General features: G+C 40.5%; 1 protein-coding gene and 1 non-coding gene across 6 annotated transcripts in view; both read right to left on the reverse strand.

The window, feature by feature from the left end:
• PALLD (palladin, cytoskeletal associated protein) overlaps positions 1-23,547 on the reverse strand; it is a 434,025-nt gene that overhangs the window by 34,029 nt on the left and 376,449 nt on the right. For 4 of the 5 annotated variants that reach the window (XM_023228753.3, XM_023228746.3, XM_031935301.1 and 1 more), the window contains one exon: positions 3,292-3,427. In XM_023228753.3, coding sequence (XP_023084521.2) covers positions 3,292-3,427 — 136 coding nt within the window. Of the gene's footprint in view, positions 1-3,291; positions 3,428-15,893; positions 16,563-23,547 lie in introns of all 5 variants that reach the window. The other variant, XM_023228770.3, reaches the window with a different exon arrangement.
• Positions 8,884-8,986, reverse strand: LOC111554174. Its single transcript, XR_002735168.1, has one exon. It is a non-coding gene; the product is annotated as a U6 spliceosomal RNA (small nuclear RNA).

Consider the following 23,547-nt stretch of genomic DNA (forward strand, 5'->3'; position numbering starts at 1 on the left):
ACCACACAGAAAAGATTTGTCGTGTCCTTAATGAAAAACATAGAAAAAAAGATATTAAAACAGCAAAATACAATTTAAAAGAAATGTTATTTTTATAGCCGTCCATCAGCTTCAGAACAGCCAAGTCATCTCTAATACTGACTGAGAGAAAAAAGAGATACTCAAAGGAGAATAAACTGACTAAAAAGAAAAGAACGGGTATCACTAATGGAAATAATTCTATCAGTCATTTAACAGTACGTGCTCAGTAACCATTAGCTAAAGGAAGATTTGGATGAGCTGGCAGTGATGGGGTTCTCACCTCTAAGAGCATTTCCCAGGCTGCTGTGTAATGTAGGGGATTGGAGGCAATTATAATCCACAGAGAATGATGCGCATGGCTGAATTAGCAACAGGTTTATGCAAGACACTTGCCAAAGCTAACGGGCTCCGTTGACTTGACTCAGAAGCAGACTGCTTGCCCATCAGGCAAAGAAAGTGGTAGTGTTCTTGCATCTCACAGCTAGCACTTTGGAATTGGCCCAAACCGTTTTACCTATGCCATTCTTATACATAAGAAATGCCAGCATTTTTGTGTGACTATTGGGGTGATACCTGCTCTTGAATACTCATTCTAAAGTGCCTTAGACTTACAGGTCTGGAAGGAACTTTCAGACATCATCTGCCTCATCAGGGGCATTTTATAAGCGAGTGTTTGATTAGAAATAGAGAATAATTGGTAAGGCAGAATCTAAAAAATGTACAGAAATTATTTCAGATAAACTTCCAAACTTCTAAATATAAATGCAAATTTGATTGGAAGCTCTCTAATCAGGAAAATATGTTGGGTAAATTTATAATTCCAGTAATTGCTGGTCTCAATCCCAGCTGAAACCGGGAAGTGAAATAAGTCAAATGCCAAATGACAAATAGTCCTGCAGTTCAAATTATTTCACTTAATAAAGAAAGGGCAGAGGACAAGAGGAGGCAAAGGTAGGAATCTGAGTGCTGCATGAAGCATCTGAGTCCATTATGTTATTAAATTAATTTTCTTACACCTATTAAAAAATCAGTGGATTCATTTTTCAAAGAGAGTCTTAAATACCTGATCTCTTAAAAAGCTTTTTTAATCTTTTCATGGAGAATTTTAACACATCAAAGGCAGGCCTGAAGTGATTTCCACTCTGTTCCTCATAAGCAGAAATATCAATTTCATATCTATTCCTTCACCAGAATGCACCTGCTACCACTAGAAACCAAATATACCTCACAGTTTTGTTTCTAAGTCACTATGCCATCTGGCTATAAAAGCCCTTGTCTACGGACACCAAAAATAAGAAAGAGAATAATATATAATATTAGGAAAAAGTTGGTTGAGAATCCCATTTTCTAAAAAAGGAAACCTTACTTATCATTTTAAGCTCTCAAATGTGGATACCTGTGGAACTTACTGTGAATGTTATTCACTGCTAAACAGATGAATATAAATATACATACAATATATATAATGTGGGCTGACCAATAGCTTATGGAAGTCTTACCTTAACCAAGAGAATCTTAGTCCATAAGGAACACTGACATAAATAGCCAAAAAGGAAAAGGAAAAAAAAAAAAAAAAAAAAAACAACTGGAGTGATGCCTTACCTGGCTTGAAAAAGTTCCCATATGTATTTATTTTAATCTTTTAAAGGCTTTAGTTGACAGAGCCAGGGAAAACTTCCAGAGTATGTACATTTACACATGCAATCACTTATTTCAGGGAGAAAATATTTTCTTTTTGTGAAAATCTTCTATACTCAGGGAAATGAGTAACTAACACAAAACTTCATTCAAATTTTAATCTTTCTTAATCAGATTAAGATACCCTAATAACTAAAATCAGCATTCAGCACCCCTCCTCTGCTCTCCACCTTTCTATTCAAGTGTGGTCTGTTCTCACAGTTTTACTTATCAATGTTTGATAATTAAAATTCTCAGAAAACAGCTTTCTACTCTCAAAAAGGTGTGTGAAAGGGAGATTTTATACAAAAAGATCATTTTTTTTGTACTTAAGAGCCAAGCAAATTTTTCTGGTGATAATTCCTTAATAAAGCTACAGAAGGTTCTTCTCCTTTACCTGGTATGTCTTATTTTCTAGATTTGCTTTTCCCATCCCCTTAAAATATTCTGGAAATAGTATTTTAAAAAGAAAAGAGTATTTTAAAAGAATAGCATCAACAAAAGAGATGGAAAAAGAAAACCAAAAAACTGATGAGGAAAGACTTAAATCCAGTGGAGAAAACATCTTATCTATATATTTTACCAAATCTATTTAGGTATTGTACAGTTCTGCAGCTGTAAAATAATTATTTTTTCCTACAGTTTAGTTGTCTTGCTCTAGCAAACCAGAACAAGATTTTGGAACAGCCTTTACTCTTTCAGATGCTGAATCAATGTCTAGTAGTAGTCCAAGAGGAAAGAACAGAACTTCCCCAATGGTTTCTCTGGTAGATTTTTGTGTGTGTGTATAAGCAGTACATACCATGGAAAACAAATTCTCTTTTTGATACTTTAATTGCAGTTCGCTGTTTCTGGGTAGATACAAACCATTCCAAAGCACACCTTCTCCATCCCTCCCCAACCCTATCACTCAGAATGGAATCCCTGTGTTCTCTCTTTTTTTTTTTTTTTTAAATACTATTGGCATTGCTCCTCATTTGTTCCACTCCCAACCAGATATCTGCCCTTCCTTCTTCGTTTCTTTCCCACTTACTCTCTTCATTCTTAGAAAGATTTTATGCATAGGAGAAAGCAGTGAAGACTGAATAGAAGGAAGGCCTTTTGTTTTCTCTTTTGTCTCTGGATTCAAATGCTAATATTAAGAGAAATGTTGACATTCAAGGGTAATAAAATAATGTGGCTGTGTGCAATGCCTCACGCCTGTAATTCCAGCACTTTGGGAGGCCAAGGCGGGCAGATAGCCTGAGCTCTGGAGTTTGAAACCAGCCTAGGCAACATAGGGAGACTCTGTCTCTACAAAAATAAAAAATTAGCCAGGCATGGTGGCATGTGCCTGCGGTTCCAGCTACCCAGGAGGTTGAGGTCATAGGACTGTTTGAGCCTGGGAGGTCAAGGATGCAGTGAGCTGTGATAACACCATTGCACTCCAGCATGGGTGAAGTGTGACCCTGTCTCAAAAATGATAATAATAATAATAATAATAATAATGATGATGATGATGTGGACAAATCTCAAGAGCCTAAGTCTTAGTAAAAGGAAGAAAGGTATGTGGGTAGCTAATATTCCAAGTGCGGGTCCCAAATCTATCAGTACCGGCTGGCCGTTGTTCAGGAGGTCCTCCTTGAAGCGAAGTTTTCGTTCCAGATCTTGAATAACAGCATCCTTTGTGCCTTGAATTTCCTCATCGGAGGCTATTCTAGCAGTTCTACTGGACTTCTTTGGAAATCCTCTGCAGGACAAAAACACAAGGCAGTATAGTTAGTCGCCAGGCATATAAATCCAAGTCAAACATTCAAGTCCAACAAAGACAGTGCAAGGTGTCAGCATGTCCTCCCACTCTTTTTTATGCTACATCTATTGCAACTATTATGGAAAGAACCATGAAAGCTGGTTCAGGTAACACTGATTGGATCCAGGTTTCAGAGAAGGCTCACATACATTAGGGGAGTATGCCTTAGTGGGTAGGCAGATGCCAAGGATGGGGAAGGCCTACATTTTAGTCTCAGCAAGGCGGCAGCATAAAGTGAAAGAATGATATGATTTGTAAGTAGACCTAGGTTTAAAATCTGACCCTATCTTGTATTGTTTGTGACCTTGGGCGAGTTTTAAAAAATATATACCACATAAGAATGTTGAGAGGAAAATATATACCACATATGAATGTTGAGAGGTTGAAAGAAAACATATTTCTGTCATATTCAGTCTTCTAGTGCTTTGTAATCATTATTCAACAATAGTGCCTAGCCCATTTGAAATCAATATTCAGTTTGCTACCTTCCCTTCCATCCCCTTATATCCTGATTTGATTAGGGTAGGCCAAAGTTATTTGAGGTCTATTTTATACAAGAGGGCTCTGGGAGGTCTGCGGGTCCTGCTGTGCCTGGTGTCCCAAAGCCTCCTGAACTTCGGGCGAGCCCAGGGCTCTTAGGACAGGTGATGTCTCGCTGCCTCTTTCCTTCCAAAGGCAGCAACAATGACCTGAACTGTGTGGGCCAAGGGTCATTGGTGCTGGATGCTCGGGGGGGTACAGAATCACTTCCGTGGGTGCCTTAAGCAAGTTGCTTCCTATTTTTCTTCCTTTTCTCTCACAGAGCAGTGGACAAAAATTAATGAGAAACAGAATACTAAGCAATGGGGAAATGAATTGACCTATCGCTCCCCATATCAACAAAGCTGAACTTCAAAAACAAAGTTCCGGTGGAAAAAAAGCAAGTCACAGAAGAATATATATGATAAACTTGTATTTATACAGGCAAAAGCAAAACAGTCCCCTGCTACAGCAGTGGTTCTCAAAGTGTGGTCCCTGGACCAGCAGCATTAGCATGACCTGAAGTTGTTAGAAATGCAGATTTTTGGCATCACTCCAGACCTACTGAATCACAAATTCAGAGCTGGGGCCCAGGAATCTGTGTTTTAACAAGTTCTCTAGGTGATACATGCAAAAGTTTTAGAAAGAAATAGAGGGGGAGCATACATACATGGTAAAACCATGAAGAGAAGAGAATGATTAACTCAGAAATTCAGGGTAGCAGTTACCTCTCAGGGAGAGTAGTGGATGCAATTGGGGAGAGTCACATGGGGGCTTCAAAGGTACTAGAAATGGGTAAGAGTTTCATTTTATTAAGGTATACATATAAATTGTATATAGTTCCTTATTTATATTACATACTTTATGATAAGATATTTCTAAGTTTAAAAATTTTACTGCAGGCCGGGTGTGGTGGCTCATGCCTGTATTCCCGGCACTTTGGGAGACCAAGGTGGGTGAATCCTCTGAGGCCAGGAGTTCGAGACCAGCTTGGCCAACACGGTGAAACCCTATCTCTACTAAAAATACAAAAATTAGCTGGATGTGGTGGTGGGTGCCTGTAGTCCCAGCTACTTGGGAGGCTGGGGTACGAGAATTCCTTGAACACTGGAGGCAGAGGTTGCAGTGAGCCGAGGTCGCACCACTGCACTCCTGCCTGGGCGACAGAGCAAGACTCCATCTAAAAATAAATAAATATTAAAAAAAAATAAACAAAAAAAAACTTAACTGCCAAAGTGTCAAGGCACTATGTGCCTCATGTCACTTCACTGATACAGTGGAAAGCACAAGTAAGGCTAAGGAACGTACCTAAACACTGGGTTCACCATTTCACCCACCAGTGCTGGGAACAAAACAGCCACTAAGTATGCAGCAGAAACTCTGAGGATCCTGTAAAGACTCTGCCCCCGTCCCTCCTAAGTCACGATGCCACACACTCCTGAGGCCTGTGCTCCTGGTCTTCCCAACAGCCGTTCTTTCCTCTTGGCCACTCCCCTTTGTTTCCTTGCTGAATTTTTCCTGATTTTGCTGGGTGTTCACCCTTCAATGTGCTTATAGAAATGTGATCCCCCTCCCCAAACTCAGGGGGTAATTAATGTACACCAATTTAAATGATCTCAGTCTCCTGGAGAGTGATTAGCTTGGCCAAAGGCATGCGATATAGCCTGGGCCAATCAGAATGGGGGAGTGAGAGGGTAGCGGTGCTCTAGTTAAAATTCTCTCATCTCTGAAAAGAAACAGAAGGAAGAAATGCCCCTCTTCTTTCACTGGGTATCACTGTGTCAGAAATGCAATGTCAAAAGCAGCAGTGTTCACTCTATAACTGTAAGAGGAGAACCCACATGTGCCAATGATGATAGACTGAAAAGATGGAGAGTACCTGGGCCTTGATAATGTTTTGGGGGCACTGTCTTAACCTACTACCGAACTGCCCACCCCAGACTTCTTTCAAAAGTCAGTAAACCCCATAGATCGAATCTCCTTGTAGTTGAGTTTTCTGATACCTACGGTGGAAAATAATGCTAACTGATTAAAACCTGCTATTCTAGGTTTGTCCCTTTTAGTCATTTGCCCTGAAGTTCAAATAAGATAACACCAGACTTTACGAACTGATTTTGACATTTAGGGAGACCCTGAGACAGTAAGAACCACAGGAATTATTTATAACTTCGATTTCTAGTACCATGCAATCCTTTAACAAACACGTACATAGCTGGCTAGTTTTCCTAAGCCTGGACCCTCTCTCCTCCTACTGCTTTACCTGGGGTTGTTATCATCAGTCTTCAGCTTAATGACTCCTTGGAAAGGATGTCCCTGAGTAAGCCTGTCCCATTAGTTGTTTTCTTGGTAGCTTCTATCATGTTTGTTTTCTTGATAGCATCTATCACTCTGCTATTGCTTTTTCATATTGTCTCTCCCTTACCATGGCTCCTTTGTTAATCACAGTGCTGTTAACAGACACTCAAATAATATTTCTGAAATGAGTGAATGGATGTACTATCTATCTCTACTTCTGATTTCTCTCTCCCCTCCCCTCCTCAGTCAAGAAGACTTGTGCCAGAGCCATGTGAAATCAGACCACATGTAAAAAGTCAGCCTCAGGACAAGTACAAATTATACAATTTTAGATGTAAAGTTCTCTGCATTTGACTACAGCCTTGCATCTGAGAACTAGAAGAGCTAGGTTCTGAAGTCATCTTAAAGGTAAACTGAAGACAGCCAGCTCTCTGTTACATCAGCAAGGACTGGGAACACACACGTTCCCATTATTACTGTAAGCCTGTGCGAGGTAAACCATTGCACAACTATGTGCTGACGAGCAGCCTTCGATGACAGAAGGCACCACTGTGTTTCTGCAGGTAGACTACACTGAGAGCTGTGTTCTCAGCACAAATGAGAAAGAAACTGGGGACAGGGGGACCATCAAGGTCAGAACAGGTCATCTCAACAGAGGAGCAGAGAACTGGTTTTTAAAAGTCAGCCACAAGTTCCCTTGGACCAGAAAATATCTGTCTATTCACTGTAGAATAAGTCCTGTTCCTTGGGAAGCATTTCTCAGTATATTTGACTCTTAAAGGGACTTAGAACAACTGCTCTGGAACATTTCATAGAGTTGTCACCTTGGTTTGTGTCCCTGTCACAAGGGTAATTTATCCTTTCAAAGGGTACAATTACAATTAGTCTTTGGCTCAAGTAAAAACCCTGATTATTATTATTTTTCACTCTGTTGCCTAGGCTGGAGTGCAGTGGCATCATCTCAGCTCACTGCAACGTCTGCCTCCTGGGTTCAAGCAGTTCTCCTGCCTCAGCCTCCTGAGTAGCTAGGATTACAGGCACATGCCACCACACCTGGCTAATTTTTGTATTTTTAGTAGAGACGGGGTTTCACCATGTTGGTCAGCCTGGTCTCGAACTCTTGACCTCGTGATCCACCCACCTCGGCCTCGCAAAGTGCTGGGATTACAGGGGTGAGCTACCACACCTGGCCTCTATCTTTTAACAAGTCATTTCCCTCAACATATCAAGATTTCCAGTGTTAAGGGCAGTTACTTAGTTCCTAATTTCCCACAATGTTAAAGAAATTTTCCTCTTTACTTACAGAATTTAAGGTACTCATATTTTCTTGGTTCTAAACAATTAGCACAGAAATAAAAATCAATCAACTGAAATATGTTTTCTCTTTTTATAGACTGGGTTTCACTCTGTCACCCAGGCTAGAATGCAGTGGTGTGATCACAGCTCCCTGCAGCCTTCACATCCTAGGAGGCTCAAGCAGTCCTCCTGCCTCATCCTCCAAGTAGCTGGGATCACAAGTGCATACCACTGTGCCTGGCTAAATTTCCATTTCTCGTAGGGGCAGGTTCCCCCTGTGTTGCCCAAGCTGGTCTCAAACTCCTGGGCTCAAGCGATCCTCCTGCTTTGGCCTTTCAAAGAGCTGGACTTACAGGCATGAGCCACTGTTCCCAGCTGAAAGATATTTTTAAGTGTCTAATAGTGATTAGACAAATATTTATTGAGCATCTAGCAGAGCACAGTGCTAGGCCAATACATCAATACGAGCCCTGTTAAGCCTAGAAAAAAAGAGTTGGTTTCTAAGGTAAGTGATTGTTAATGCCTGATGACATCATGGAATTCTATGCATGAAGATTTTATGCATAAAAACGAAAATATATTTAAAAAACCCAAAAGCTTCATCATGATAGTCTGAACACTAATAGTTTTTGCTTCTTAGTACATTTAATTCAAGTTAGTATATTGAATAACTGTAACATTAATTACTTATATCTTCCTTTACTGATCTTTCTTATTTGTTTTTCCACAAAGAAAAATGAGAGAAAATTAGAATTTGGACTAATTTATATGTTTGTACATACATACATAAGTGGTGATGGGAACTGTAGGTTCTGTACCCAAATAGTTAGGTCCTGAAAGAGGACAATTTATAGCAATGATGACATATGCATTATTTACATTATTTGGTGCCTTGTAGATAGCATGTACAAATACTTGCCTCTATAGTTGGAATGATCATCACAATCTACTACACAGTTTATATTGCATTCGTCCTTGAAGGCTATGAAAATTAGATTCTGAACCTAGAGTTTGCTGTTAGGCCATCTCTGCCTCCTACTAAAATGAATGTGTCCAGCCTATCAAAGATTCTCTTCAACAAGCATAAGCTCCATGACATATTGCATTGCAAATCTGACTTTCTGCAAATGTACGTGGCTGGAGATATGCCAATCTTAGCAGTCAGTACTTGAAATTGAAACTTGAGGGGGAATAAGAAAAGATTTCAGTGGGCAATATTTACAATGATTAATATTTGAACATTTTTAACTTATAAAAATGGCAGTTTCATAGAGGCTATATGGTTTAAAAATACAGAGTACTTCATGACTTTGTGTGTCATCCTTGCACAGAGGCCATGCTAATCTTCTCTGTATCATTCCAATTTTAGTATTCGCACTGCCAAAGTGAGCACTCAACATTATTTAAGTGAGATGGCAAAGACCTCCCAAATCCTAAAGGATGGTCCTTGATCACACAGGCTGATAACCAAGTTGGGGAATAAGTTAAGGAACAAACCATATGGAACCAATTCTAGATGCAACTGGAATAAAAAAGAAACAGAAAACAGTGCTGGCTAGAATGACTGCAGAAAGCTCCATGAAAGAGGCAAGTTCTAAGCCCTTGAAAGATAATAAGGATGTAGACAAGTACAATGGAGAAGAAGAAGAAGAAATTCAGAGTCAGCAGGAATAAAGAAACAGATGTGAGAACCTGCTTTTTTGTTTTGTTTTGTTTTAACCACTTAAAAGCTGTGTCGTTTGGGCTAGTGACCTGATGACCATATGTCTCAGTTTCCTCCTTTGTAAAATGTGGGTATTAACAGCTTGTATCTCATAGGATCACTGGGTAAACTACATGAGCCAATGTGTACTAAACACTTAGAACAGCGCCTGGTATAGTAAGAGTGGATCTGAAATATCAGTGGATCAGAAAATATTCAGCATGGAAGTGAGTCACAGAGACGAGAATGGCCGAGAGAAACAGAATGGAAGAGGGGAAGGAGTTTAAAAAGATGCCAAGAATTCTTGACCAGAATTTCCAAGAATGTGCAAATAACCCTTACTGATTGCCTTCTCAGTGTTCAACTCTGTTCTAGGTGCTAGAAATACAATGTTGAACTAGGTCATGGTAGTTAGAAAAACTGCATTTTTATGGTGGATATGGCAGAAAGAGATAAGAGAAAAAAATGGAAGGCAAGACATATCAGGAGGTGGTAAACGCAATGAAACGGCAGAAGTATGAATAGATGACTGTATCAGACAGTGTGGTCCATCAGAATTCTGAGGTTGACTCTACAGTGGTGGCCTAAACCACAGGAAGTGGCTGGCTACGTGAGACCTACAGGGAGAGCATGGCAGTGCAGAGGTCCTGTGACCGGAACCAGCCTGGCAGGGCCAACAGATGGGCACTGTGAATGAGGAAAGAGGTATAGAATACAGTTTTCTCACACTTATTCTAATACGGAACCTCTTCTCTTTTTCAGAGCATCTCACTGGACTAATGTAATTCAGAAGCACTTTGCAAAATTGTGTTAAACACTGAGGACAGGGTTTAGGGGTAGCATGCAAGGTGAGAGTTAGAAATAAAAGTGAAGTATTTTGAAAGGGGAGGCATGAGGAAAGAAAAGCAATTATAAGTTTTGAGGCAAAAATTTGGCAACTGAGTTTGTTTTCCTATAAAACTAATGCTATGTTAGAGTTTGTAAGATGGTTGTAGTTCTGCTCCCTGAAGTAGCACCTTCCTTTGATAAATGAAGAGTAGCAACTCATTAGGAAATAAAAAGACTGGTGACAAAGAGATGATCTCCTTTTTTTGATGGTTTGTGCAATTAAAAAAATAAAGTAGTATTCAAAGTTAGTAGTTACCAAAACCAGAACTCTTCACAAAAATCCATACTCAGAGGCAAACCTTAACCAATAAAGCAATTCGTAACAGGCCTCCCGGACTAAATACTTCATTGTATACACACGCAGCCCAACTGTACAAAAAACATTACTGATCTGTTTATTCTGGCTTTAACAGTAAGTCATTTGTCATTTAAAAATAATATTGATGTGGTTATGATAAAAACATCTCAAACATATACACAAGCATCTGGAAGGTAAAGTCTTCCAGATTCAATCACCACCAAATCCCAAGTGATTTCTTTTTTGACTACTGAATAGTCTTGAAAGCATCCTTCCCTTGATATGCTATTGTAGGTCAAATCCGTGAGTAGATTTCAGAAACTCAAATTTCCAGAGCACAATGTTGACGTAAGAGATAGGGTACCAGAATCAACCAGAGAATTTAACTATTACAAGTCCTGTTATTCTACTCTTCTCACATTCAGTGAAATCTGATGGTAACTAAATTCCACAATATTTCAGAGTGAGCAAATTCATTAACATGTTGGCATTTAAATATCACTTACATTCAAGAATATAATGCATTAATTAATATATAAAAGAGCCCAAGATATACAAACTGAGTTTTTGTATATCAATTCTATTTTCCTTTTACTGAATTTTATGGTAAAGCAAAGGCTGCTAAAGTACAAAAAATGGGCACCTTAAGCTCATATTTAAAGGAAAATAGATAACTTTATTCTAATATCAAATTCTCCTCACATTGTATTTTGGGTTCTTTAAAAAAGAAAATGACAAAGGCACATGGGTTTTTTTTTTTTTTTTTTTTTTTTTGAGACAGAGTTTTGCTCTGTCACCAGGCTGGAGTGCAGTGGTGCAATCTCAGCTCACTGCAATCTCCGCCCCCCAGGTTCAAGCAATTCTCCTGCCTCAGCCCTCCCGAGTAGTTGGGACTACAAGTGCACACCACCATGTCCGGCTAATTGTTTGTATTTTAGTAGAGACAGGGTTTCACCATGTTGGCCAGGATAATCTCGATCTCCTGACCTTGTGATCCACTGGCCTCAGGTTACTTCTGTTCATTCATTCTGTACAACTTGGTACACAGCCGTACAGGTCTGATTTTGAGCTACCCCAGGGGCAGAGACATTTCAACAGAATAACCCAGTAGCAGCAGATCCTGGAGGCCTCACCTACTAATTTGTTGGTAAATACTTGCCCAGGATTGGATACAACTTGGTAAGATACTGGACCCTAATGAGCCCATAATAACACCTCCAACCCCTTCAGGTCAGAGAATGAAAAGCCCCCCCGCTATCTGTTTCCCCCAAAATAGGAGAAAGACAGGTATAATGAAATGTCTGCAAAGTACATTGCAGCTTGTATCTGTTGGATTCTTTTTCACTGGTTACTATCTAACCACGGTCTTGACTTGAAAACTGTTTAAAATGCCCTGTGTCATGAATCTTAAAGTACAACTAAATTTGTTAACAAAGTTTTCCTTGACTCAGGGGATTCTGATTTGCTGCTTCTACAACAGTTTTCTTTAATCAAGAAATGTTAGACATTAGAGTTATTCGAGATGAACCTAAGTCATGCTATTCTCTCCTTGCTCAGGCATTTTTTCCAGAACCCTGGGAAATCCTGTCACCTCTTGAGTAATAACGATGACAGTGTCCCCACCTACCTGCTTCCTATCAGGGAGAAAGAGAGGGACAATGAGATCATGTCCATAAGGAGCTGTGGGCCTATATAATAAAAGCTCTTATTGACACATGCTCTTGTGACAAAGATGGGGCAACATTTCAAACCAAAGCCCTGCTTACATAAAAGAGGCAGTTAAGAGCATACAACATTGTGGCACTGTGGCTATGTGGCACTCCCTTATGAGCACAGATTCCAAGAATGTGAAGATGGCAAAAGAAACAATGCCAGTCTGGTTCCAGAGATGGATCTGATCTGATTCACCTTTCAGACTTAGTACAGCTGCTCAGAGACCAGCAGAGGCAGAACTGCCACCCTATGCCTGTCGGCACTGCCCAATCTTCTGGGTTTCTTCCATCTCTTAGGGCTGATTTACGATGTAAAGAAACATGGTTACAGCAATGGAGGCTGCAACACCAACTTACCAGCAACAGTGAGGGGAGTAGAATACATTAATTTTATAAAAGTGCAAACAGATTTCTCTCTAAGGCATGCTCTCCTTACTGCCTCCATCTAAAAGGGTTTGTCAACTTAGTATTTGTATCTGTCGACAGCTTTGAGCAGGGCAATATTTTCTTTGCCAGTGACCCCAGTAAATTTGGGAAAGATGCAGCATAAGGGAAGAAAGGCATTTGAGGAACTGTATGTATAGAAATTCCCCAGACCGCAGTCAACCGCTCTCCAGCTCACAACAGCAGCATGCAGTTGGTTGAATGCGGTCTGGGGAACTTCTATACATACAGTTCCTCAAACGCCTTTCTTCCTTTATGCTACATCTTCCCCAAATTTACTGTCCTTTGCCTCGGCTTTGTGGTTTATCATCCATGACCTTTGTTCCCTGCTTTGACCTCTGCTACACAAACATATGAGAAACAGAACCTTATCTCCACCAACTTTAGAAACTTAGTACTTACTAACCTTCCTGTCTACAGATTAAAATAAGAACAATGCGAAACAAACAGAATAAAACAGCAAGTATGCAAGTGATGATTAAGAAAACTAAGAGGGGCTGGGCAAAGTGGCTCATGCCTGTAATCCCAGCACTCTGAGAGGCCGATGTGGACAGATCACCTGAGGTCAGGAGTTTGAGACCAGCCTGGCCATCATGGTGAAACCTCATCTCTACTGAAAATACAAAAACTAGCCGGGCGTGGTGGCTCACACCTATAATCCCAGCTATTTAGGTGGCTGAGGCAGGCGGAGGCTGCAGTGAGCTGCAATCACACCGCTGCATTCATTCCAGTCTGGACAACAGAACAAGACTGTCTCCAAAAAAAAAAAAAAAAAGAAAAAAGAAAGAAAACTAAGATATTGGAAATTTATATTTAACATTTTGGTAAAACAAGGCAGGTTTAAAAAAACCTAATGAATTTCTACTTCATTGCATTATATGTAATCAATCTATTTGTTGGTACTTGATATATATGGCAAAACCATCCAGCTAAAGAAATAACACTTATAAGTGAAACTGAATATATACATCTTATGATAACTTGGCAGTTCCTGCAAGTTCCAGGATATCAAAGTCATGGCAGCCCTGATAGGGACACTCAATCTTTAGCAAATTATTTGGATTATTATGATAAACAAAAATAGTAACATTTTTGTTTTTAATTCAGAATGCAAATGACAGATCCCATAGTATGGCAGAGGAAAAACATGTTTCAAAAGACATATGTATCAAACCAAAATAATGAATTCTTCAAGTGTGTGTGATTTAGCAACAGGAAAATTCCTTGAGGACAAAACGGTAACCACATAATAATGGCTTACTGGGCTGGCATGGAGCTAACAATCTGTAGTCTGGTATTTCCACTTAGACGTCACAGCACTTACCTATCTTTGGGTACAGTTTTCCATGGCCACAAAATCAGCATGACTTCTCCATTAATTTTTTTAAAATGGCAGGAATGACTGGACTCTTGTGGTAACAATTATAAGCTATTTTGACTCCATAAAATGAGTCACTTTGAAAGATGGTGACAAGAAGCAAGTGCTCCTGTTACTTGAAGTAAGCCCTTAAAACTGCTTAAGAAGGTTTCAAAGTCACTGATCAGCACAAACTGCTGTTTCTACTAAAAATGATAAATGGCACAATCATTACCACCTTTGCCAAAGTAATCTTTGATCAAATTCTTTATGAGAAATATTAGAACAGATACTTTACAGTACTCCTCTTCCTAGGAAGCAAGACTTGGTATCCTTTTAATGAGAGAGGAGGAAAAAGTGTCATGCAACAAACTCTGGCTCTTTGGGTCTCTCTAATAGCTTCTTTGTACCAAGATAATACACTTCTTTTTCTAACAGCTAAATAAAAGCTCAAAGAGAAAAAGCAGGGGAGAAAGACAAAGGTTCTCCTCAGACAAGTTGACTGACAACTTTTAACAGAAGTCCATTATCACATCATTACTATATTTGGCTCCTTTATTGGACTTGTTTCTTTACATATTCATTTGACTGTGTTTCGTCCAATAAGGATTTGAGAAGAAGGCAGATTTCAAATTCATGTAATCAACATTTAGGAAGTGCCCAACAAAAGTAGCAGTGCTAACTGAAGCTGCCTGGGACACCTCGTCGAGGCCCAACATAGAAATGCTGGCCTTTAAGGTGGCATAAGTATATCCTAGCAATGGAACACTTTTATAGATGAAGGAAAATAACTTGAATTCTAAGATCTTCTCCTTTTTACTCTTTAGTAGAGTTTCCTTCTTTTTCTCTCTGAACAATAGTATGCTTCTGGCAAACTCTGAAGTAGGATTTCAGCAGGAAGAGTTGAGATAAGGGTGCTGGCTTAACCTTTGCGAGCACTTACTCATTTTTGAAATCTTCAGTAAAATGAGTGAGTGCTAGCTTTTACTCATTTGACTCTTCAACCAAACATGCCAAACACCTGTACTGTATTTCTTTTGAGGATTTTACTGTACTTCTGTGGTTGTTATTTATCCTCAAAGTTTTTCCATTTTAAAGACCTCATAGGGCTGCCACATCATCACTGTGATGTAAGGAGAGACATATTAGATCACCTGCAAACAGAAACAGATAGAGGAGGCATGTAATGTATCTCGAGATCACAGGCCAGGGACAAAACTGGCAGCATCATTTCTCCACTAGGTTGCATACACCCTCATTTATCTACATTCCAGTCAATCACTAGATTCACACAAAGGCTTATTTCTTAAATCTGTTAATTTAGGTTTTTCAAAAACACTAAATGTATACTTAATAACCAAACTCCTTCGCACCCATTGTAATGCTGGCATGAAATATTATAATAAAACACATAGTTTGGTGATAAGAGCACGGATTCCTGTCTCGGTTTAGTGGCTATGTGACCCGGGGCAATGTATTCAACTCCTACACTCCTCAGTAGTTTAACTGGGGCGATGCTACCTCTTAGGAATGTAGTATGGACTGAAATAGTATACGTGAGTTGCTTAGCACAGTGCTTGGTAAACGGTAGCTAAGCCCCTCCCCCCGTCATAATTATTAAGAGAGCACTGCATAGATTTTGAATAGTTCCTCATGAGAATCTCATATTAATTCAGATGAAAAAGTTCTGATTTTGATCATGTCAAGTGGCCACGCAAGAATCACTGAGTCAAACTGCCATTAAGAATTTTTACATCGCATGGAGGGAAATGTGTGAAATGTTACCGAGGTGCTCTGGGTTGCAGGCTGATGGGCGCGCGCGTATGGGATGTGGGAGCCCCAGGGCGACCCGAGGCGGAGAGGCAGGGAGGCGGAGGCCTGCGGCGGTTACTCACGCGGGGGTGACACCCTTGGGCAGCCCCAGGGCGTTGACGGCCGCCGGCGGCGGCTGCGAGGGCAGCAGGGCGCTGAGGAAGGCCGCGGGCGTCTGGCTGTGGCCGAAGCGGGTGGCGGGAGAGCAGTGGGACGCCTGCCCCGGGCTCGGGAGCGGCGGTGGTGGCGGCGGCAGTGGGAACACGTCGGGCACCGGGAAGGCAGCCGTGGGGCTGAAGACCGGGGGCGGCGGCGGTGGGGGAGACGGCGAGGAGGAGCCCCACGGGGCCTCGGGCTCGGCGCCGAAGGGCTGCGCGAAGGGCGGCATGGGCGCGCGGCCGAACTGCCTTGGCGTCGGGGACATGGGCGACGGGAGGCTGGACGAGCTGGGGCTGGAGGCCGGCGTGCCGTGGCCCGACGCGGGCCCGAGGTTCTGCGCGGCGATGAACTGCTTGGGGCGCGCGTAGTTGAAGGAGCCGGAGGACTGCATGGTGGGGGCGGAGCGGGAGGCCAGCGCGCTCATGGGCTCCGGGGACGCGGGCGGCGTGCAGGCCGCGAGCTCGGGGAAGGCGGGCGGCGGCGGGAAGGGCGGCGAGGGCGGCGCGCTGCGCGGGGCTAGCGGAGGCTGCCGGGCGCCGGCCTCCTGCTCCAGTCGGATTTGGTTCTGGAGTTGCTGGATCTTCAGAGGGTCCCTGTGGGGAGAGAGAGAAGCGACACCTTCAGAGAGGCAACGGCAAGGAACGTGCATTCCAGGAGTGAGCTCAGCTTGTGAGCATCGCCTGGCACTTAGGCCAGCTGCAGAGAACACCCAGGGAATGGGCACACATAGCAGCCCGAAGTGTGGTGCCAGCAGTTCATTCTGGACCAAGCGCTAAGTCAGTGAATTCTGCTCGCCCATTTCACTGTCTCATTAAAGTTTCACATAAGGTGATCCCAACCAGTTTACAAATCCTGATGGCAATTTTGTCTGACTTCCAGGAGCCATATTTTGTTTTTAACGGATCAAGAAATATTAAGAGAAAAACATTTCGACATCAGTTCTCAATCCTCTCGTTCGTAGTCAATTTTTGGTAAAAGAATTCTATCAAAATGAGAAAGTTAAAAGCAAACAAACAAACAAACAAACAAAAACACTTGGTTGAAGTTATATTTGGCAGATTTAGGTGAGTCCAATTTGCCTACTTCAGTGCTGTCAACTCTACATTCAATAAATACCACAGGTGGATTTAAAAAAAATTAATCTCTACATTTGTCCCCTAAGAAAGTCTTTATGCAAAATTTTAGTAGTAAAATGAATTGCCAATTTCTTACACAAACCTTAATACACACTGATATTGCATGTTATTTCAAACACATGTAAACAAGTGACATCTATAACAGGCAGGTGTTCAATAAACAATAGGAAAATATTTTATAATAATGTATACTTAATTCCCCAAATATTTACCATTGATAAGAGATAGTTCAAATTTTTATTTCTGAAATAAGAGTAAGCAGCTAGCAATGATCTAATATCTCACTCTTTTACTCCAAAACTTTGCTGTACATCCAGGATGTTTTCCTTTATTCACATGAGGTAAACATAGGGACCAATAGCTGTCACAAGAAACTTCAACTTCAGGTGGCACTATAACAAGCAGATAAAACAAGTATCTATGGATAGACAATAAACCTTTTACAACTAAAAATCAGACCCCAAAACTTTCTTATCCATAGGCAAAAATCAAGCCTTCAAAGACTCAGCAACACAAAGAACTGAAGCGGCCAATAAAAAGTGAAAAAATATCTAGGTCTTTTCTCAAGTATCATGAGCTGTGGGAACATCAGCAAGTTCTAAACTCTGTCCTGTGTCTTCTGTTCCCTTCTATAATTATCCAGTAAAGTGATTACACCTAAGTCCATGAGAAGACAGACACACTTTCTTGGGAACTGAAAGGTGTAATGAGGAGATGGTTCTATGTTCTTAATAGGTACAGAGCATCAAATACTTGAACAACAAAGAACTTTGTGGGATCCTATTGAACTTGAGTGTTTTAAAAGTAGCCATGTCACTGCTAGGATTCACCACTGCCCTGAAATTCCAGATGTCTATGTGGTTTGGGCAGACTGTCCAGCACATGTGTTCTTGCATTTAGAACTGGCCCAGGAATAGAACTCATAAAAACCACCCACTAGCTCTAAAATCCATTATCCAGCACTCTCCATTCTGAGTCCCCAAATGCTTCATCTCCCTGCCTTTGCTGTCTCTCTTACATTTCCTCACTAGGGCAGCATGCACCCCGTCCCAGGATGTTTACCATCAACACTCTTCCACACCCTTCAGCTGACCTCTGCATCTGGACTGGAAGCCATCTGTGTGGCTCTCCTCAAAGGCGCTGCTCTGTCCCCACCTGGGCTCACAATGGCCAAAGCCACAGCTGTGTTTTAAGTATTTTAGGCTTGGCCTGACGTCAGCAAATTGCTGTGTGTGGTGGCTCTGCTGAAGTAGCTACAGACATCATATCATGCCCTGTACCCGATGTGAGGATTCCCTGACCCCAGGATTAGGTAGTGCCTCTTGAGAGCCAGTCTTCAAAGAGCCCAGGGCAGGAAAGCCCGGAACACGACTATATTGGTTCTAAACTTCTCTATGGGTCAACCTATTCATTCGGGCATTAAAAAGAACCACCATGTTTGCTAACCCAAGTGGGCTTAAAGCTGTGGAAGTGCTATCTTTAGTAAAAAGTGACAGTTTAAGAAATTATTAATGTAGCATTTCACAAGAAATGAATGGGCATTCTAGTGATTTGGCTGCTAGTATATACTGCAGTGAAGAACTTTGCTAGAGTTTTGACTTCCCCATTTTTCAGTGGTTCAGTGAGGCATGAAGAATATAATATGCAGGGACTGGAGGGGGCGGGGAAAAGGAGCACAAACACATCTTTCGAATTTTAAAGTGTCTGACTTTATTTCTGTGCAAATGATAATCTTTTAAATACTTGAGTTAAATGAATTTCCTATCTGGAATGCGATGTGGTGAAATGCACAATTTTACCATTTTCTTCTTCCTCATTAAGCTATTTTTAGAAAAGTTGATTTTAACAGAGATAAAAAAAGGCCGAAAGAATGAAAGGTACCAGAAACGCAAGGTTGCCTATAGCTTTTGGAAATTACTTAGAAGTTATTTGTCATAGGAAATTCATTACTTCTTTAGTTTCTCCATTTTTCTTTTCTGCTGTGTTTTCTCTGAAAAAAAAAAAAAAAATGAAACTGAACTTTTTAGAAATACTAGCCAGCTGCTAGCTTGTGGGGTCACTGTGAGAATTAAATGATGAGCACAGTGCCTGGTTCGGAGTATGAGCTCAATAAATTATCTTTCGCGGCAGAAGACAATCATATCAATCCTGGTTACTTTACAAACCAGACCTTTTAAAACAGGGACAATGTTTAATTATTGCAGGGGGTTTCTCTTCACCTATTTCCATTGCAAGTGACTGGCAAAGGAACAGCAGTGGCAGGTGAGCCGATGGGGAACTGGAGATGGGGCTGTCCTGAGACCAGCTAAGATGGCTGGTTTTAGTACTGCTCCTCCCCCTTCTCCTCATCACGAAGCCGTAGGGCACTTACCATGTGCCTAGCACTGGAGACACACACCAACCCTAGGAGGCAGGGATTGTTATCCCCATTTAAAAAATTCACCATCAGTTAGTGAGGTCAAGTAATGTGTCCAAGAGCAGAACCTGGATGTGAAGGGCTGGCTGGCTCAGAAGGCCTGGTGCTACATCATTCTCTATAGAGTGCTCAGTAAACAAAAAATGTTTGTTAAAATGTTGGCTATTATTTCTACATATCACTTTTTCTCTGGGAAACTGCAACCCAAGTTTAAAATAAATGATGTGAAAGTAAACTTCCGCAAAACAACTTTTATTTAAATTGGAAATTCCTGGCATGTCTCTCTGGAGCAATATTTCGATTGCAAGTAATTTATCCCCTGCCCATAATAATAAAGAAGGGGTATTCATAATCATCTAGAAAATCTCTTGAGATCACAAAGCTGAAAAATATTTGTGATCTATGAATAAATATGCTGTTGGTTTATATGCTTTCTTTCATATTTGACTGTATGATAGAAGCCATTGTATGAAGAGCTACAAGACTGCACCCTCTGAACCATAAGCTCCTCTGGTCCTGATATTTATAAACACTTTAAAGGTAAGGGGGGTAACTTTTGGCATCTTCACAGCACCTGGCCAAACACTAAACATGGTGGACTCATCACTGTCAATGACAACAATGATATAAATTTCTTACTGCAATTTCTGTACCCCATTGGATTCATCAGGCATATTCAATAGGACATTCCCATACTAGGAGGGTCCCATATCGGACTGGGAAATCTTAAAAATTTTCAAATGAAGGTAGGTAAGTGAATTAGGGGTAAGCTGGTAGGTGTTCCCACAATATATTCCCATCTGGCTAAGATTAGCTCAGTATCATATGCATGAGACTTCAATATATCAATTATGGGAATGTATAAAATAGAAAATAAAACTCCTACAAAGGCTTCCCACTCAGGTAGTACCGGTTCAGTTCCATCTATAACTTTATTATAGTAATGCTTCAATTGTCTTTTAAAATTCTATTACTCATAGCTCAATTGGTATCTTCATATCACAGAAGCTAGGTCCACTGCATAAAGGTCAATATCTAACAACTTGATTTGTTTAGCACTAACTTATGATTGCCCCTTAGGAAAAGGTATATAAATCACAATCTTAAGAATAATCATTTACACAGTGAGGATTAATAAAAGACAAATAAGAATGTATTGCACTAGGCTTATAGGAGGTTGTAAGTACAAAAATAATTAAAATACATTCCCCTAAGGTTAGGGGAGAAGGCAGGGATAAAAATCTGGATTTTCTAGAAAGTACCATAAACAAAAAAATGTAAGAATTAAATTAAAATTGATTACTGCTTGGGAATATGTATAAGTTTAAAATGTATTGCAAAAGGACACAGGTTTCTTTACAAAGCCCTATTTGTTGACCTTCAATGCATTCTGAACCTTTTGTAAATTGTGTGACTTTCCAAACAAAGCCAGAACTGAACACAATTATGGAGGAGGGTTCAAGGGAAAAGTGACCTGAGTGAAATCAGCACACGACTTGAGTCTCTTTTAGAGAGACTTTTCCTTTGTACTTAGAATAAGAGCTATATTTGGCTCTGCCACAGAAAAACAGTAGCTTTGTATGTCTTAATGCATAAAGTTGATCTCTATTTGAAGTCATTCCATGTACCGAGAGAGAGAGAGAGGGAGAGAAGCAGCAATTGAAATTGATGACCAATTCCTAATCCTCCTGGGAACTTCTCTGGAATATCAAAGGATGGCTGAGTCTCTCATGTAACATAAGGAATAGGAGTGAGAGGTGGGGAGATGGTGCTCTTCAAGGGTCAGTAGCAATGTGAACTGTTTCTCAGAAGTTGACTCCTGCCGCTGGCTGCCAGATGTTGAGATCTTATCTAGGAGGTCTGCGGAGATCCAGCTCTGTGGGATAAATGGTCACTTTGGCTCTGGGAGGGCTGCAGGATGTGGTCCAAAGCATTTATAGCCCCACCAGAAGAGCAGGATTTGTGGCCTGACATAAATTGCATATGATCAGGGACAGACTTCACCAGTGCCCGCAGTTGTGATGTGCCTGATGAATCTGACTAACACAGAACACTGGCGCTTCAGCCCCAGCCTGTGTTTTGGGGAGGAATCCGAGGTCAGCTTCTAAAACAGTTAACTCTGCATCACAGTTAATGCCCAAAATGATTTTCATTTCTACTGATGCAAAGGCCAGTGAAAACAGCAGGAAGGTATTAGTTGATTCTCATAAAAACTATGCTAATTTAGTGGACATTAAAAGGAATTAATACTGACTCTTCCTAATAGAAAATGTTTGGTTTTAATTCTTATCATAGACAAAGTACATTTTTGAAGAAAAATCTGTTTTTCAACTTTTTTTTTCAATGCTTGAAGCAAAATCAGTGATCTCATTTCTAATTGAAACTCCAAAGAAAAGCTCCCTGTGAGATAGATTTTGAGGAACTTTAAGGTCTTAAGTATAAAATTTCTCTGAGATTTTGAAGAATTAGGGAAGAAAGGACAGATATTTTACTTTCTGTCTTCCAATGAAATGACAAATTTGGCATATTTTAAGGTTTCATATGGTTAATGTTTCCCCAACTTTTCATTTTCATTCATCATACAGTGGCTGGTGCCATCCTTTGTGTCAGTCCCATCATAGCTTATGCTTGCTGGGTAGAATATATCCAAAACAGTGGTATGCAGTCAGTATTTGTGAGTTGATTACTACTAAGGGCAGAGTGTCATCTCTTTCCAAACAAATAACCATTATCTGCTCCCCAAATGTCTTTACAAAAAATAGCAATCCTCCCCTTCGCTGAGCCCTCCATTTTCAGTATCTTCCTCTTTACTCTCAGGGAAGCCACTCAATAAATATCTGTTGAATTGAAGTTAAATCCCTAAATTTCTATGCAATGTAAAACTCCCTGTTCCATCAAGCTATATGGCATTCAGCAACACACAGTTGCATTTTCCTAAGGGAGTACTCTTAGAAATAAAGCCACTATCATGCAGGTTATTTACAAGAAAAAACATGGAGTCAGCCCAGTAGAGAAATGTTCCAACAGTGCGGCTCCAGCTCTGCCACATTCTGTTTATGACTTTGGATACTTCATTTATCCTTTCTGGGGTAGTTTTTCAACTTTAAGGTCCTAATAAACTTTTAGATTTTATGACCTGTCCTCTTTAGCCCTGTAAGATTTAAACATTATAAAGAACCTAATTTCAAAGAAACTAGTAAACTTGGACAACTGAACAAGTCCAAGTATGGCGCTTATTTGTGTGTGTGCATATATTAACCTTATGCAGATGCTGTTTTCACACCGATTTCAACTGTTTTTGAAAAATGTATATATCAGTTTTTGGAAAACAGAAGATTTTAAAGGCATTTGAGAGGCAGATAAAAACAATTCCATGGTAAATCTTCTTACAAAAGGAATATTTTATTCTGTGAATAATCTGTTCTGTGAATATTCTGTCAACTAACTGGCTAACACTGATTGTATTTTTTTTTTGTTTGTTTCTTAAGACAGATATACCTATAGATAAATTCTACCCAGATCAAGACAAAAATGGCTTTTAGGTTTTATGTGTCTCAAAATAGCTTCTATGGGGCTAGAGTTGGATGCGGTTCTGCTATATAATGCTTTCCCTTAAAGGAAACATGCAAACTGTTTCAGTGGTAAGTGGCCAATGTTCTGTTAATAACCCTTTCCCCTCTTTCTGCCACAGCTCTTTGGATGTTTTGGCCTGATTTTGTAAATCTTGCAAAAATTCATTTGACATTTCATTCAAATATGAAGATAGGGTTGTGCTATGCTCAGCAGTCCCGTGGCTTTTCTCTGCCCTCATTCTTGATATCTCTGCAGCCTCTGACAATGGGCTCACCCACTCCATCTTTCTTGAAGCACTCTTCTCCCTTGACATCACTAACACAACTCTCCTTGTTCTACTTCTGGGACTGTGCCTTACTTCCTTCACTAGTTCTTCTCCATCACTCTAAATATGGGTATCCTACCAAGATCTAAACTTTATGCTCCTATTTGCACAAGGAGTTAGTCAACTGC

This window comes from Piliocolobus tephrosceles, chromosome 3, assembly GCF_002776525.5.
Source record: "Piliocolobus tephrosceles isolate RC106 chromosome 3, ASM277652v3, whole genome shotgun sequence".
Lineage (NCBI taxonomy): Eukaryota > Metazoa > Chordata > Mammalia > Primates > Cercopithecidae > Piliocolobus > Piliocolobus tephrosceles.